Here is a 17885-nt window from a genome sequence, read left to right on the forward strand (position 1 = left end):
ACTTATATCTCCCTCATTACAGGCCAATTCTATCCAATGCATTACAATGCCTCTCAATAAAAGCAAAATGATATGCAAGTAACACAAAATAATAGTACCATTGTATTATGTGCCCAGATATATCTGGAGAACTGGGTTTAACTTTGTATATGATTTCAAGAGGGCTGTTAACAAACTACAATGCTTCTGCAGGAGAGAAGTCTAGCTAATGAGGGGTTTTGGTAACTATAACCATACTACTTATATGATATGAAAATGTGAAGGAACAAACTATGTTAAACCTACAAGAGAAAAAATTAAGGGAGTGATATTCAAATATTTTAAGGGCTAGCATTTGGAAAAGGGAAGATATTTCTTCTGTGCTTATTCCAGAGGACACAATAATGATGAATAAATTAAAGTATAGGGAGATAAAAATTACAAATCAATACCAAAAAAACTATCCAACAATGCAATGAAATAGTAAAATAGTAAGGTTTCCATTACTATAAGTACTCAAGTAGAGACTATACAAGTATCATGATTTTTCTGGAAGCTGTCTCTGCAGTAGGTGCTAACTAATCAGTTATAAATTATTTGTCTATAATATTAAATAACAATATCAAAACTAAAGACTGAAAATAAAAGATGTTTGTGGATAACCTGTTAATGATGTAAGGGTTATCAACGAAAGACCATAAAGGAATGAACAAGGACTAAAAACTCCTAATATTTAAAAAACATCTAAAAACCCTAGGGAATGCAAACAAAATTAAATTATTTTGCTGTTGTTGCTAAAAGAAAAAGGGCAAACAAAACAATAAACAAAAGACTATGAGTAAGGGATATGATATTCTGATGCTTGAGTCCATGTTCATCTATTGCCTAAAAAACAGGGGAAAAAAACAAATACAATAATAATCCCTTATGATTGTTATGTTATTTTCCCTCTCTGTCAGGGACCCATTAAAATGTGGACACAAACAGTTAAAGGCAGTGAAAGGAAAATACTTTTAAGAGCATTCACAAAAATGTCAGCTTTAAACTTTATTTCACATTGATAGAAATTGTGAAAAAGATGTACATCTTCCCATCTACAGCAAAACATTTCAATGGAATATAAGAGATTTCTTACCATAAATAAAGTAGTAACATCTAGTTGATTTTCATATCAACTAAAACAATTTATGTTCTTCAAAATAAAGAAAAGTGATTCAGTAAATGATTGTTTTAAATTTTTAAGCCCAGACCTTAAACTTATGGTTTCATTATTAACATTCCATACAGTACATTACTAAATTATTTCCATTATGTGTCAATTAGCACCTATTTAATAAAGATGCATCGATAACATAGCAATACAATAGAACAATTACTAACAGTTCTAAAACCCCAAGCAGACTTTTCTGCTATGTCTTAAAGTATTCTAATAACAGAATGCTTAGTTATAGGGTTCTGACTAGTTACACAACCCTATTGGTTCATTAACAAATTTGCCTCTCAATAATTTTCTGAGTGATCTGAGAATTTTGTCTGTATAAAAATCAATTTTTTTATGTTTGCACAAAAATTAATTCTAAAAAGACATTTGAAAAAGTCAGAATCTCACACTGCTCAGTTGACCAAAGGAAGAAATAAAAGCAAATTCTGGTAATGGCTAATGAATTTTCCACAGTGCTTGGTTTAGAATATTTCTATAAAACAAGTAACCTCAAATCCAAATCCATTAATCTACTGAAACTCAAGCATTCCTATATCCATGATGGGAAATAATTAAAATTAAACATCTACTCATGTTCATAACAAATTTGGGAGTTATCATCAATTTGAAGGTCATCAAGGAATTTTGAATTGAAACCCAATGATTTAAATGTTCCAGGACACATAAGTATGAATAAAAAAGGTCCTTGGTAAATTTTCTCTATTGAGTTTTCTTAAAGGTACACTCCTCAGATATATAAGAAACTTGCTCTAACAAGGCAAACCATTATTACCTTTCATAAAGGAAAATAAACTATTTCCACTCTATTACTGTCTCAAATCAACAGATTTGACCAACCCTTAGGACCAAAATCCAGGAAAGCATTTAAACTATTTAATGCAGAGTAACAACATACTTTCCAGCTGATTACAGAAAAATAAAATCTTGAAATTACTCTCATTAACCAACTTGTAAATTTTGTTGAACTAAACGGATCTTAGCTTGCATTAATTTACAATTTAAGAAATAAGCAATTTTGAAAGTTAAAAGTGATGTACTTTCTTCCTATTGAATAAATGTATTTTATATATCATATGTCTGATTCAGGGTATCAATTCATAGCAACATATTAATACCAGATAGCCATGGTATGAAGAAAATATTTGGTCTACTAGGAGGGATAATATAGGAAGAATGAGTTTCATGATCAGAGAGGAAAAATGAGACAGAAATGATTTTTGAAAAAAGATAACAGAGCTTGGTCCCTAAATATAAGGGCCATTAAGATGGTACAGCACAATAATACTTAATACATTGACAATTAAAAGCATTATCCCATATTTTCAGGGATAATGTAATACCACCTCATTCCTATTATGGATTACACACACATATATGAATACATATATAAAAATACAGAAGATGCATGGTGACTGAGCAGTTTTGGAGCAAATCCTCATACTGAGTCACAGCACGCATAAAGTGATTATATTTTAACTGCTCATTTATACCTGAACAAATTTTCATTAAGCATACCAACACTTTTTTTTAATGATTTAATCAAAAGAGTCAGACTGCAGTGTTTTATCTCAGTATGCTGAATTACATTTAGAGAAAACCCAGCTGCCTCATTTATTATAATGCTTGTATATTTTATAACATATATCATACAAATATATGTATAGAAATTTGAAAGACCATAATTTTCCCAAGAAGAGACATTATTTCATCTTATCATTGGCATGTATTTGCAAATTGGTAATAACACTGCAATAGTAGAAGTAAAGTTTCAGGACTGGGCATATGAAAAGGTTTATTCTTGACTACAATGATGCTGGTGTACTTCTATAGAAGGCCTCTTACATGATGTCAGTCAACTGGAGGTAGGAGTTTATCAACGAAGTGCTTGACATCCAACATTTCCTGTTGAGAATAGAATGGTTTATTAAGCAAATGAGTATGTAAATTTCAGGAAAAAATTCCAACAAGTATACATGAAATATTACCAGTATACATGAAATATATGAAATAGTCTAGAAAAAAAAATCATAGTATATAGGTGGTTACAATGAATCTCTAGTTTTCTTAGTCCCATACTACAGAAATGAAGGTTTCAAATTCTTTCATTTCCATCTATTTGGACATTATTTTATATTTTTCTACCATCCCTGAAGCCCTGCTCATGCCAGAGCTTATGCCACCATATTCAATAGACAACTGAACAGGATATTAGCGAAAGATGCATGTTTTTCATAATATACAGAAGAATATACTAATGAAGAATAAATCCATGATAACTTCTAATTTAACATAAATTCATTGAAAGCCTTCCCAAGTCTATAAAAGCCACATGAAAATAAGTGCTGGAAGCCACTTATTCTTGTCTTCTTTAAATTATCACCTTAGAAAAAAAATACATATATGGTTCATACACCAGTAAAACCAACATTTACCTGGTTACATGAACTGTGCATCATGCCTTCATAGGTACGGAAGCTTACATTAGATGGATTTACCAGTGTTTTTAGCTTTTCAACAGTGAGACAACCAAACATATGGGGAACCAAAGGGTCACGGTCTCCATGACACTGGAGAATAGAAATATCTTTATTAACACCACTGATGGGACCCTGAAAGGAGACAAAAAAAAAAAAAAGGTGACTCATTAAATGTTAAAATGTATATGGCATTATGCCAGATAAATTTAAGACAAATATACATGGACTGTAAGTCAAAGAAATGAAATGGGTATATTACTTCATACACATATGTCTAAAGTCTAAGAACCAGGTAATGTCCACAGGGATCATAGATTATATCTGTGCTATTTGTCCTTAAAACCGTTTTCTTATATTTCCATCCCAATGGCTGCTGCTCTCCTCTTTAGGAGCTCTAAATAAATTTAAAAGGTGCTTAAAAAAAAAACCCAACAGATAAAAGAATATGAACAAACAGTTCTCAAAAGTACTATAAATTTTTAACAATCATATAAAAGAATGTTTCAAATCACTAAGAGAAACGAAAATCAAAACAATTCTTGGGTTTTATCTCATACATAGCAATTTGCAACAGATGACAAAGGACAGAAAGAGTCAATATTGGAAGGGCTATAGAAAGTAGATACATTAAAGCAATGTTGGAGTTTTGAATCGTTCCAACCATTCCAGAAATCAATTTGGAATTATTCCAAGAAAGTAGCTAAAACGTCCATAGCCTCTCACCCAAAAAAGCAACTGCTAGTCACATATATAGGAGGTCAATGATTTAAAAATTTTTTAAAAAGGTTCCCTAATACATTAATATTATTTATAATAGTACTTCTTATAAAACAAAGAACTGAAAACAAAGTAGATGCTCATCAGCTAGGGAATGGCTAAACAAGTTGTGGTATATAAATATAATGGAATATTGTTGTAATATGAGAAACAATGAATATGATGAATACAGAGACAGATGGGAAGAATTCTATGACCTGATACAAAGTAAGCAGAACCAGAAAAAAAAATTTGTGTGTGTGCATATGTGTATATAGCCATATGTGTATCTATGTATATATGCATGTATATAAATATAAATAACCGTAGCAATGTAAATGGAAAGAACCTCAAGAAAACAACTGGAGATGAACATCTCAAAATTAAGAATGAAGTCTGGCCCCAAGGATATATGGGAAAATATTTCTTTTCTTTCCTTCCACAGAGATGTCAAATGATTTTGATGGGTTGGCTAGTTTTAACTATTTTTTTTATTCTCTTCTTTGGTCTTTCCTTTAAAGGATAATAGTTTGAGGGGCATAAGGTAAAGGATGCATGAAAAAACACTGAAGTAAAAAACAAAATGTTAATACAAATTTATATTTTTTTAAAAGGAAAAAGAAAATTTCAGAAAATTTATCAATGTAGTGACCAATCATAACTTTAAAAGACTGATGGTGAAGCATACCTCCCACCTCTCAGCAGAGCATTGGTGCATTAGATGTGAAAAATAACACATACATTTTAAAAGATGGGTCAAAATGCTAAATTCTTTGACTATACTGATTTTTTTAAATAGGAATACTGTAGTGGGGCTAGGAAGGGGAAAGTCAGTGGGAGGCAGCAACATGCAAAAGGACTCAAATAAAATGTTTACAGAAAATGCTTTTAAAACCAACAATTAAATTTGGAAGCTAAGCAAATACAGACACAAGTTATTCTTCTGCCAGGAATCAAGTAAAGTTTAGAATACAGGAAAAAACAGAAAAACACTAAGAATTTTAGTTAACCAAGATAAGCTTCTATTGACTCTTGTTCTCCATATAATCCTGACCACCATAGGTCTCTCGTTAGCTTCCTAATCAACTCTTCTGGCTTCCAATTTCTCCCCACTTCTATCTAATTTGTTCTTCACATCACTGCCAAATCAATCTTGCTTATGCAGGGATCTGGTCAATTTGTTCATCTATCCAAAATTCTTGAATAGCTCTTTAACACCTAGCGAATAAAAGTTAGAAGAAAGGAAGACCTTGGTGAAATGGTCTACCTCAAGTTGGAGGACTTGTCTTCAAGCTGTGGCTTGATGAACATTTGGCAGGCATATTATAGTAGAAATTCTTTTAGATATGACTTTGACTCAGATCAGGAGTCAGCAAACTATGGTCCACTAATATAGACTGCAAATGAAAAATGATTTTTACACTTTTAAAATTGTTTATTTTTTATTATATGATTATATTTAATTATAATATTGATACAATATTATGATGATGATAATTAATTATATTTAAAATTTTATTTTAAGTAAAGTTGCATTGTATTAAAAAATATAAAAAACCTTCTTAGCTCTCTGACCAATAAAAACAAGTAGTAGAGTAATTTGGTCCAGGGGCCATAGTTTGCCAGCTCCTAAACTATATGGTAACTGGGGTCCCTTCTAATTCTCAAATTTTGTGATTCTGAATTTGCCTTTTCAAGTATGTTATTGTTTATTCTTGGTTATGTATTTTAATTTTGTTGATGATAACTAGTTTTGATTTTTAAGTTTAAAAAAAAACTTCTTCAGGACATGGTATGCTTTTATTCCAGCAAGATGACATTCTATATATAACCCCCAGCAGTCAAGTATGGTGTTCTACTACAATGTACACTTAAATGCTAGTAATAAAATGCAAAATTAGAGAAAAATAATTAAGGATACTAATGATCCTCTTACTAGCATTATATGTGATAATTTCACATTGTCAGTTACATTTATTAAACATGCTACCTGTGGAAACGAAGATCGAAGTGGAAGCCAACAGCTGAGGGCTATAACACCAGCCAATTTCTGCTGTGATGTAAGAGCAGTATACAAAGACAAAGCTCCTCCCTGTATAAAAGGAGATGTCAAAATTAGTGCAAGTTGACCATAAGTTCTGCTGGCTATCAGTTTCAAAGGAATTTTCTCTTTATAAGCTGTGTCTCTCCTTAAACAATGCCAAATAACTGATTTCATTAATGTAATCAAAACTCCAAGTATAGCATTGCACATACTACTAGATTGCTAAATAACACGATGTTCCTTTCACAAAGTGACAAAATGCTAATTAGTAGATAAATTAATGTTTTGCATTATAATGAAATTTTTCACCTGCAAAGTACTTGTGAGTTAAGAATTCAAATACAGTAAAATCTCACACACTCAAACATCACTAATTCTGAACCTATTGATTTAGAAATAGTACATATGATTCTCACTGAATAAAAGTTGAAAATCATTTCCTCATCTGAAAATTTCCACTATCTTACTCATGAAATAAATAAGGAATGTAGTTTAAAAGATTTGTAACTTTTGAAACTGAGGACTCAAGAAATAAAAGGATTCATCCAAGGCTGTATTCAATGTCTGGTTCTAACAATTAATTCTTACATATTTATGACACGGGATTACATAAATTCTATAAATAAATCTATAAAGTTTATAAGTTCTAACAAACTTACTACCCATTTGTACTTGGTTATATTATATGTGTAATGAAATGCAGGGATATTTCTTTTCAAATGTTCAATAATTCCCACTGGTCTTACCATTAAAATTGCTACAGTCTAAACACACACACGTACATATACATACATATATGATCATACTAAATTTAACTAGTCTCTTGGAAATTAGAAGTTGGCTTCTGATATAAACACAATGAAATTTTAAATCTAAGTTATATGTTTTTCAGAAGAAAATTTTGTAAAAAGAAACTATCATTTTTAAAAGCACTAATCACTACTTTCTTCATTCAGTCATCCAAAAAAGCTAATGTAATCTTAAACCATTTTAGCAGAATGAAAAATGATGAAATCCAAAATGAGCAAGATCAAAGTTTTATAGCAGAATGTAATAGCCAGATCACACCTGAGAACTAGTTCTATTTTGGGACCCTGACAAGCTGTAGTTCATCAATAGGAAAGTGACCTAGACTTAATGTGACTCCTTTTGTTTTCTCTGCCAAGTAGAAATGTGGAAAGGACAGAACAAAAATGGTTAATAGGGAGCTGATACACAAGAAAAGTGGGGAAAGAATGTACTGAAACTACCAACAGATGTGATTGCTGAGCCATTGTGATCTCTGAAATACTGTGAATACAGAAGTGACTACAAGAATGAAGAGTACATATTACCCAAATTTTCTCATAACAAGATAACAGATTACAATCTATAATACAGTGAATCTGACTTTTATTTCTGATTAATTTCTAGATTATTAGGATAGTTAAAGAACATATAACTCAAAATAGTATCATCAAAAAAGGTCTTGCTAGCTTAATTCTATTTCCTTTCTGGTAGATCAAGAGAATGCTGTAAATATAGCTTACCTATGTTTTAGCAAAACATTTCACAAAATCTCTCTCAAGCTATTTTTGTGAATGAAAAAGAGAGGTGCAGGCTAAACAAATATAGGTGATATGAAACGAGCTGAATGGACACACTGAAGAAAGAGTATTAATAATAATCTGGTGTCAGTTCTAACACAGGGCCACAGGGATTTGTGTTTGGCCTTGTGCAGTTGAACATTTGTAGCAATAACTTCAATAAAGGCATTTGAATGTATGCTGATCCAATCTGCAGAAAGTACAAAGACAGGAAATATAACAGCATTGTGAAACAGAGGCGAAAAGGCTAATGAAATCTTAGAACACATTGAGAGGAAGATGACCCTGTATTCTCTGCTCTGCTGTTTTTCAGTCTTATCCAACTCTTCATGACCCCATTTGGGTTTTCTTGGCAAAGATACTGGAGGGGTTTACCATTTCCTTCTCCAGCTCATTTTATGGATAAGGAAACAGAGGCAAACAGGGTTAAATGACTTGCTCAGGGTCACAAAGCTAGTAAGTGTCTGAAGCCAGATTTGAACTCAGAAAGATGAGTCTTCCTGACTCCAGGCCTGGAACTCTAGCCACTGTGCCACCTAGCTGCCCTTGAGCAAAATAGTACCTATATAATCTATGATGCATTCATATATTACCCAGGATCATAAAAACAAGTATTTAAGACAAGACTAAAAGCAACTAGAATACGGTCCAATGAGGGTCTGATACCTAAGCTATAAAGGATGACTAAAAGAAATATGTAAGATCAAAAGCAACTCTCCAACATAAAATAAAAAGATATGAATAGTTCTAAAAGAATTGCAAACTATTAATAACTATGAAAGAATATTCTAAATCACTAATAAGAGAAATGCAAAAACTACTCTGAGGTTTCACCTCACACTTAGCGAATTAGAAAAGATGACAAAAATCTGTTTCTTCTTTCTTTTTGGGGTGAGAGGGGTGGAGGAAGGGCAATTGGGGTTAAATGACTTGCCCAAGGTCACACGACTGGTAAGTGTTAAGTGTCTGAGGTTGGATTTGAACTCAAGTCCTCCTGACTCCAGGGCTGGTGCTCTATTCACTGCGCCATCTAGCCACCCCTGTTTCTTCTTTCACAACATGACTGTGGAAAAATGTTTAACATGACTTCACATGTATAACCTGTATCAGATTGCTTGCCATCTTGGGGAGAAATGAGTGGAGGAAAATTTGGAACTTAAAATCTTATTAAAAATGAATTTTGAAAACTATCTTTACATATAATTAGAAAAAAAGAAAATACTATTTCAAAAAAAAAGAAAAGAAAAAAGATGACAAAAGACTGGAATGCTGAATGTTGGGAGTTACTGTCCTAAAAATATGCAACACTAATACACTGCTAGTTGAGCTATAAACTGGAGCAACCATTATGGAAACCAACTTGGAATTATACAAAGAAAATTATCCCACTGGTGAGTTCCTTCAAAAACCTCCATTTTGAGTTGGGTCCTAATCAGTCAACCTTCACTTTTCAAACTTTGCAGACTGTTCTCCTTTCCATATCCCCTACAATAGCTTCTGCTATCTTCTCCTTCCACCCCTTCTCCCATTGGTGAGTTCCTCTCAAAATCTCCACTTTAGAAAGCACCCTAACCAGCCATGCTTCGTTGTGTCTTCTCACTGCACCACTGTGGCAATTATCTCTTACTGGTGGGTTCCTTCAGGAGTCTCTATTTCAAGAGCCCTGACTAACTAACCTTCACTCTCAGGACATCATGAATATCTTCCCACCCCTCCTTGCTTGTCAGCCCATTTTCATTGGTTGTCTTTTCCCTATCAGAATGTAAGCTCCTTGAGGGCAAGGACTGTCATTCTTTCTGCTTATATTTGTGTCCTCAGCACTTAGCACAGTGCCCGGCACATGTTAAGTATTTAATAAATTCTTATTGACTTAACAATGAATCGGAAGGAACACAGAAAAGCTTTACACAAATTGATGCAAAGTGAAATAAGCAAAACCAGGAAAACAATATGTTTAATACTAACAATATAAATGGAAAGAACAAAATAATCAAAAGTGCATGCTGTAAAATTATGATGACCAGTCCTCCCAAAAGAAAGCTATAAGATACTTCCTCCTGCATCTTTGTAGAGGTGAAAGACCATGAAAATGGGACAGTGCATATAACATCAGTTAACATCAAATAACACATGTTAGTTTTCCTGAACTTAGTTTTCCCTTTCCTTTCTTTATTCTTCACATAGAAGGTTGGCTCTCTAGGAGAGGAACACAGTGATTAATGTAGGTTATATAAAAACAAAAAACATTAGTGAGAATTCTTTAAATAATTAAGTCAACAATAGGTACTGATAATTATTTATGTTGCCAGACAGCAATACTGTTTGGTTTTAACTATTTTTCTTTCCTATGGAAAGAGGCATTCTATGGTGGGGGGCACAAAGAGATGAAAAAGTTTGTACAACATTTAAAAAAAAATTAAGTAATCAGCTTAGTTCTCCCTTCCATATTCCCTAAAAAAGAAAAGACAACTAGGAGCCAACTAAGAAAAGGCTACAAAGATGACCTATCTCAGAACAGTTACGAACAATAATTTTATCCCTTTATTTATAGCATATTAACTTCAAAGCCTTTAAATTTTTAAATTAGGAAGACTATTGAGTAAAAAACACATAAAGTTTAAACAGGAAATTAACTCTTCCCAGTTTCAAAGTCCAAAAGAGTATTAAAACAAAAACTGTCAATAACATTCCCTGACAAGGATTAAGAAATGGATTCAGTAAGAGTTAGAACCATAGGTTCTCAAGTGAAGATAAAGGCCCTTCCCAATTTGTATCTTACCTGAGAAAATCCTCCCAAAACAATCCTATGAGATGGAATTCCATTCTTCACTTCTTGATCTATTAACGCCTTAACTGTAAATAAAAGTGTTAATCAGCAAAATCTCCAAATTTAGTTCTAATATAATTTAAGGCTGATAGGCTGTGACAAAGTGCAAATTGGGGATCCCCCCAAAATGAATATTTTTGGTTACCATCAGAGCCCACTAGAAATATTAATTTTGTGTCCTAATAGTTATTTCAATTTCTTTTATTAAATATTTTAAAGGCAAAATCTAAATTGTGCCCAACTGCCAAATGTTATATAATTTAAAATAGGGGATCAACTATTGCTGTTGTTTTATGTTATAGAGGAAACTTGATTGTTGACGATAACCTGTGCTTTGGAAGGTAAGTTCTGGTATGTGTTTATCAGAGAAATATTAATGGCAGTCGACTACAGGGTGATTTATTTTTCAACCAGAGCCAAAACAAAGACTAATAAACTGTACTTAGGACTCCTGACAATAAAATTACTGATATTTTAAAGTTAAATAAAAATGAACAAAATTTTCACTTAAGTTCTTTATGGCTGATACAAACTGGTTCCTATTACCCTTGTCTGAAACTCAAGCAACTAAAATTTCAGCGAATATTTTCAAAATCATTTTCATGCTGTTAACTTCTCAGGTGCTCTTATGATTTATGGTATTCTGATATTTATTTTATTAAACATATTAAGAAAGCAATAGTTCTTCCTGTAACAATAAAGTGATTAATATAAGAATCAAGCATGGGCATTTTTATTTCTGTAAAGTTTTTGTTTGTTTTCAACACGAGCAATATCTTGCTGTAAGAGTTACTCTGGAAAAGCTGCATCAGTCAAATGACCTAGCTAGCAGCCTTTTCCCTCACATTTTGTGGTATCCCTTTCTAAACCTGGAAAATACTCCCATCCAATAATTAATCTCTGATTATCCTCTTGGGATATTTTTGAAGAAAGGAGGACAGAAGGGATGTCCTATGGTCCTTTTTATTTTAATCCCCCTAAACCCCAACCTTTCCAATACTTTTTCAATTCCTCTGAACTTTCTGGACACCACTGGAACCATCACCAATGGCCAATTGTATCCAACTCCCACTACTCAGGATGTGGAAAGAAAGGAAGAGGAAAACTCTGACACTCTGGGGGTAGGAGTGGAGAGGTGAGAAGCTGGCAAAGGGAGAAACATTAAGTAGGAAAATGTATGCAGTCAGTTCTTCTATAATTAAATTGATGTATAAGGAAACATTTTGAGTAATAATGCCCCTTCTGATTCCCACTTCTACAAGCAAACTTCTGGTCTTTGTAAGGGTAAAGATAATTTTAATAGTCCCTACCCTCAAGGAGCTTTAATAAAAGGATTTGTTCTGTGAAGCTTGGATTCTGTGAAGGGCCCTACTTGAAGACCTAGACTAGGCGCCACATGTGGCCTCAAGGTCGAAGGTTCCCCACCCCTGAACCTATGCTATGCACCCTAATTATAGTTTATTCATTTATTGATACTTATTGTAATTCTTACATGTAATACAATACCAAGAATCATGAGCACAATAATTAGGGCCAAATAGTACTCTATCACTGGGCCAGAAACAGCAAAAGGTAACTGACTTTGGGGAGAGAAGGCCCTGGTGGTAGGGAAGCACCAAGCAGGAAGTTCAAGTCAAATCAACTTAATATTTATGAAAGATATACTGTGTGCAAAGCAAAGATGATAAATTCCTGTCCTCAAGGCTTTGATTACTGGTTGGGGTTTGGGTGGGCTATGAAGGACAGGACTGTATCTAGCCAGCCAAGGATTTAAATTTGTTTTTCCTATAGTATCATAGTTTTAATTTCATCTTGACAATCCTACTACCTAAGTGAAATGATTCAAGATGACTGCCACAGCCAAAGTTCAAAATGAGCTTTAACACATTGTCTAGTAAAGATTCAGAAAAGAATTCCAGTCTCTGCATTTTAGAATTAAATATGGAATAATCTGTCCTACAAAATATCCTACCTATTTTTCTAAGGGAGGGGAGATGCACACCTAGGATTTTATCAGTGTATAAAAAGTACTTCTACCATATGAGCAATTGTTTTACAACTTCTGGTCTCAGAGAGTTAACTGGAGAAAATGAGAGGTTAAATTTTACACATGGTCACAAAGCCCATGTGCATGAGGCACTATTAGAACGAATCTAAGGCTATCCCCTTATCTGTTATATTATGTGGACCCATCTCTAGTATCTGTTAAACCTTTCTACATTCGACAGTACTATTATTTCAATTAATGTTGAAGATCTGACTAAAAACACTCAAATCTGAGAAAATACCTTAATCACAGAAGTTTATGTTATCTTACAAACTTTCAATGCAATAAATACCAGTCACAAAATTAAAAATGAAAATCAACTTACACTCAGAGAAATAAATTTTCATTTTGATTTCACAGGGTTAGCTTGTTAAGAGTCTCCTTATGATCAAGTCCTTATGTCCCCGGCCAGGCAAAATATATCATCAATATTTTGAAATGAATAATTTTGGCATGTAATCTCATTCAACAATTTAATGATATTATATGCTACTATTTTTTAGAGGAATATTTCCAATTTTTGGTTTTTGGTTTCAAGATAAGTTTCTGATTAATTTTTTTTAAATAGTGTTGCAAGTTAACATGCCAGAATATCCAATATCCTCTTAAAAGTCACTGATTTAAAGGGTTTTATTAAGGCCATTTTAAAAAAAATCTCAGGAGGTACCATTGTTTCATCTTCAAAAAGTGTTTATTTCTTGTTTTTGGCATGTTTCTACTCTATATAACCTGACAATCATTCATGCCCTCAACAAAAGCATGCTGTACTAACATTCAAAATCTCTAAGATTAGAGGTGTTGTTGGAAATATCATAAAGGTAAATCTGAACACAAAAGCATGCCATCAAATGGGAAGAGCAACATTCTCTTTTTAAGCCCAATTAACTCATAATTTTTGTTATTGAAAACTCAACTATTGAATTTAAGACATCTCAAAATCCAATGCTACCTCTTTCTAAAGGAGAAGAATCTTAACCTGGTGCCTGTAAACTTTAAAAAATATATATATTTTGGGCGGGTAGGTGGCACAGTGAGTAGAGCACCGGCCCTGGAGTTGGGAGGACCTGAGTTCAAATCCGACCTCAGACACTTAACACAAAAACTAGCCATGTGACCTTGGACAACTCACTTAACCCCAAATGCCCTCCAAAAAGCAAAAACAAAAAAAAAATATATATATATATATTTTTTAAATTATACACTTCAATATAATTCCCTTTGTAATCCTTTGTATTTTATTTTATTCATTTAAAAACATTATTCTGAGGAGTCCACAGACTTTACCAGACTCAAAAGGGCTCAGGAGTCTATGACACTTTAAAAAAAGGTTAAGAAACTTTGTTGTAAAAGAAAAAAAAGAAACTTTCTTCTAGAGGGCTTTCCTGATTTAAACTCAATTGTTAGAGACATCTAAAAATCAGTGGGGATTTTTTTTATAAACATTTGTATTTATATGCATTTATTTTTCTGCAAGCATATTGCATCTTTCTAATAGAATGTGAGTTCCTTAAGAACAGAATTATTTCAATTTTGTATTCGTATTCCCAGAGCCTAGCACAGTTAATAAGAGTTTATATTTTAAATAATACAATGTATATATGAACTTACTATTTTCTGCAGCTTGTTTTATTCCATGTTCATCCTCCTGTGAGTCAGGAGAGAGTCCAATAATATCAAACCTAAAAATAGTATTTAATGTTAGTAAATATAGAAGTATTATTAAATTTTAGGAATTCTATACTCATGAAGCGTACTGTACCAAACATGGTGGACAGAAGCTGACAAAGTAGGGACATGATCTACATCTTAGATACTACAGGTATGTCCAGTAATAACAGGAAAAATACACATCTTTGGAGAGTGAAGTAACCTTAATAAACCCTCATTTAGTTCAACCACCTTATTTTGCAGATGAGTAAAATGTCCATAAGTAGATCAAGTAATTTGTTCAAGGTAACACTGCTGATTAACGGCAGAGCAAGAACTAGACTCCAGAAGCTGTCAAACTCTCTAATTCAGTTCTTTAAATCACTCCAAAAGAGAGCCTTTGCTGACTATCTATCCTGAACAATCTAATCCTATGCGTGCTCAATCTGAAAAGTAATATGGGAATTCTGTTACTTTATTTACTGTAATGTGGTATTTCATCATTAAAAATAAACTAAACAAATTAACAACACGAATGGGACTTTAAATCTAGAAACTTTAATCTGAGAGGAAAAAGTAAAATTAACTGATAAGAACACTTTTTAGAGGAAAAATTGTTAAAATATGACAGTCTCTTCTGGTCACGCAACACATTTCACTTCTTAGTTCTTTTTCCCCCCCTTTTGGAGGGGGGAAAGTAGGGCAATTGGGGTTAAGTGACTTGCCCAAGGTCACACAGTTAGTTTTGTGTTTGTGTTGTGTCTGAGACTGGATTTGAACTCAGGTCCTCCTGACTCCAGGGTTGGTGCTCTATTCACTGCGCCACCTCGTTGCCCCTAACATCTCACTTCTTATTAATAAAACAGAATCACCAAATTTCTTTCTATTGTTACATCTTTCAAGCAATCCTGTATAACTGACAAACGTGAAACACTTTGTTGGAGAAGAGCTTTTAAACTTGAATTCTGTGTCACCAGATAAAATGCTTTATATAAAAAAGCCAAATAATATTCAGAACAGGATTCTGTATTCCCTGGACATTTCAATAAACTGTAAGATTATAAACAGATGGTCTACTGTAGCATATCATTTGTAAAAGCTTGTTTCTTCTCTAAATATTAAAAAAAATCCCTTGGAAGTACGTACATATTATTCTCCAAAAAAAAATTGTAAATATAGGATACCAAATCTGCCACTAGACACAAAAGTCTTCAACAAAATATTAACACTCATTTATGATTGAAAAAATACAGGCACAAAAATTCTTTATCAAAAGAATCTATTTAAAATAGCATTATTCGTAATAGTCAAATACAAAGTTAAACCAAAAAAGATCAAAAGAACAAGAATAGGAGGGTGGAGTCAAGATGGTGGAATAGAAACAGGACTTCCCCGGGGGGCTCCAGCTCCCACCTCCTCCAATTCATGTAAAAAAATGACTAAACAAACTTTGGAGCTACAGAACCCACAAAATGACACAGAGAAGCTAACCTCCTGCTGAAGACAGTCCAGCAGGCCAACAGGAAGCAGACAGCACAGCCAAGCCCAGCTGGGAGAAGGCCTGAAGTTTTAGCCTCAGGGTGGCCACACAACCAGCAGCCAGCTGGAGGGACTTCAGATCACCAGCAGCTATGGCAGTTTCCAGAATTATAAACCCATAGATGCTAAGGACAGAGTGAGAGGTCAAGAGCAGTGTGGACTTTGGGACCTGGGAGTTCAGGAGTGCAGTCCGGCCTTTGCCCCCTGGGAGAGAAGTGGCTGGGGTGTGGTGGCTGTCCAGTCACTGCCACATGGCTGCTTCAGAGCTCCAGGCCTGCAGATTGTAGGGGGACCAAGCAACCAGTCTGAGGGGAAATCACTTTTGCTTTAACCTGCTTGGATCTGGATCACTGTCTGGGGTGAAGGTCCTGAGGTGTGTGACCAGTGTGTCAGAGCATGTGGAGGCAACAGAGAGGGCAGCCAACCAATAGCTCCGGCAGATGAGAAAACCCCAGTGACTGGGATAAAGTACCCCCCTTGTGGCAGCAGAGTTCTACTGTGGCAAAAAGCTCAAAAGTCAAGTAACTGAGTGGCAACATGAGAAAGCAAGGGAAGTAAAGCAAGCACAACGGTCCGACTTTGGATTCCTTTTTTGGGGACAAAAAGGATCAAAGCATGGAACAGGAGGAAGACAATGAAGTCAGAACTTCTGTACCAAAAGCTTCCATCAAAAGAATAAGCTGCTTACAAGCCATAAAAATATGAAAAAATATGAGCTGGTTACAGGCCATAGAGGACTGTAAGAAGGATTTTGAAAACCAAATAACAGTAGTGGAGGAAAAATTGGAAACAGAAATGAGAATTATGCAAGAAAATTATGAAATGAGAGTCAACAACCTGACTGAAGAAAATAACACCTTAAAAAACAGACTAACTCAAATGGCAAAAGAGGGTCAAAAAACCAATGAGAAGAATGCCTTAAAAAGCTGAATTTGCCAGATGGAAAAAGAATCTCAAAAGCTCACTAAAGAGAATCATCCCCTCAGAATTAGACTGGAGCAAATGGAGGCTAGTGACTATGAGAAATCAAGAAACTATTAAACAGGTCTAAACAAATGAAAAAATAGAAGGCAATGTGAAATATCTCACTGAAAAAAACCACTGAGCTGGAAAATAGATCCAGGAGAGATAATTTTAAAATTATTGGACTACCTGAAAGCCATGATCAAAAAAAGAACCTAGAAATCATTCTTCACGAAGTTCTCAAGGAAAACTGCCCTGATGTTTTAGAACCAGAGGGCAAAAGAGAGGTTAAAAGAATCCATCACACACCCCCTGAAAAAGATCCCAAAAAGCAAACTAGGAATATTATAGCCAAGTTCCAGAGTTCCCAGATCAAGGAGAAAATAAACAAAGGATCTAGCAGCTTCTACATTGAGGGATCAAAGGGCTTGGAATATGATATTCTGGAGGTCAAAGGAGCTGGGATTAAAATCAAGAATCACCTACCCAGCAAAACTGAGTATCGTGTTTAGGGGAAAATAAGGTCATTCAATGGAATAGAGGACTTTCAAGTATTCTTGATGAACAAAACAGAGTTGAATAGAAAATTTTGACATTCAGATACAAGAAGCAAGAGAATGAGAAGGTAAACAGAGAAAAGAAATCATAAGGAACTTGTCAAAGTTGAACTACTTACATTCCTACATGGAAAAACGGTAATTGTAACTTATGAAACTTTTCTCAGTATGAGAACAGTTGGAGGGAATAGAAATGTGTGTGTGTGTGTGTGTGTGTGTGTGTGTGTGTGTGTGTGTGTGT

The 17885-nt window shown here is 33.9% G+C and overlaps 1 protein-coding gene across 1 annotated transcript in view; it reads right to left on the reverse strand.

The window, feature by feature from the left end:
* Positions 1–1013: 1013 nt before the first annotated feature.
* Positions 1014–17885, reverse strand: part of LYPLA1 (lysophospholipase 1) — a 43414-nt gene continuing 26542 nt past the window's right edge. Inside the window, exons 5-9 of the mRNA XM_069099944.1 lie at positions 14547–14617; positions 10844–10917; positions 6425–6526; positions 3634–3810; positions 1014–3103 (exon numbers count right to left, since the gene is read on the reverse strand). Of these exons, the coding sequence (XP_068956045.1) occupies positions 3050–3103; positions 3634–3810; positions 6425–6526; positions 10844–10917; positions 14547–14617 (478 nt within the window). The 3' untranslated portion in view covers positions 1014–3049. The remainder of the gene's footprint in view (positions 3104–3633; positions 3811–6424; positions 6527–10843; positions 10918–14546; positions 14618–17885) is intronic.

This window comes from Petaurus breviceps, unplaced genomic scaffold (genome assembly GCF_028583685.1).
Source record: "Petaurus breviceps papuanus isolate PSGF00001 unplaced genomic scaffold, PetGlider_PUasm1.0 38, whole genome shotgun sequence".
Taxonomy (NCBI): Eukaryota; Metazoa; Chordata; class Mammalia; order Diprotodontia; family Petauridae; genus Petaurus; species Petaurus breviceps.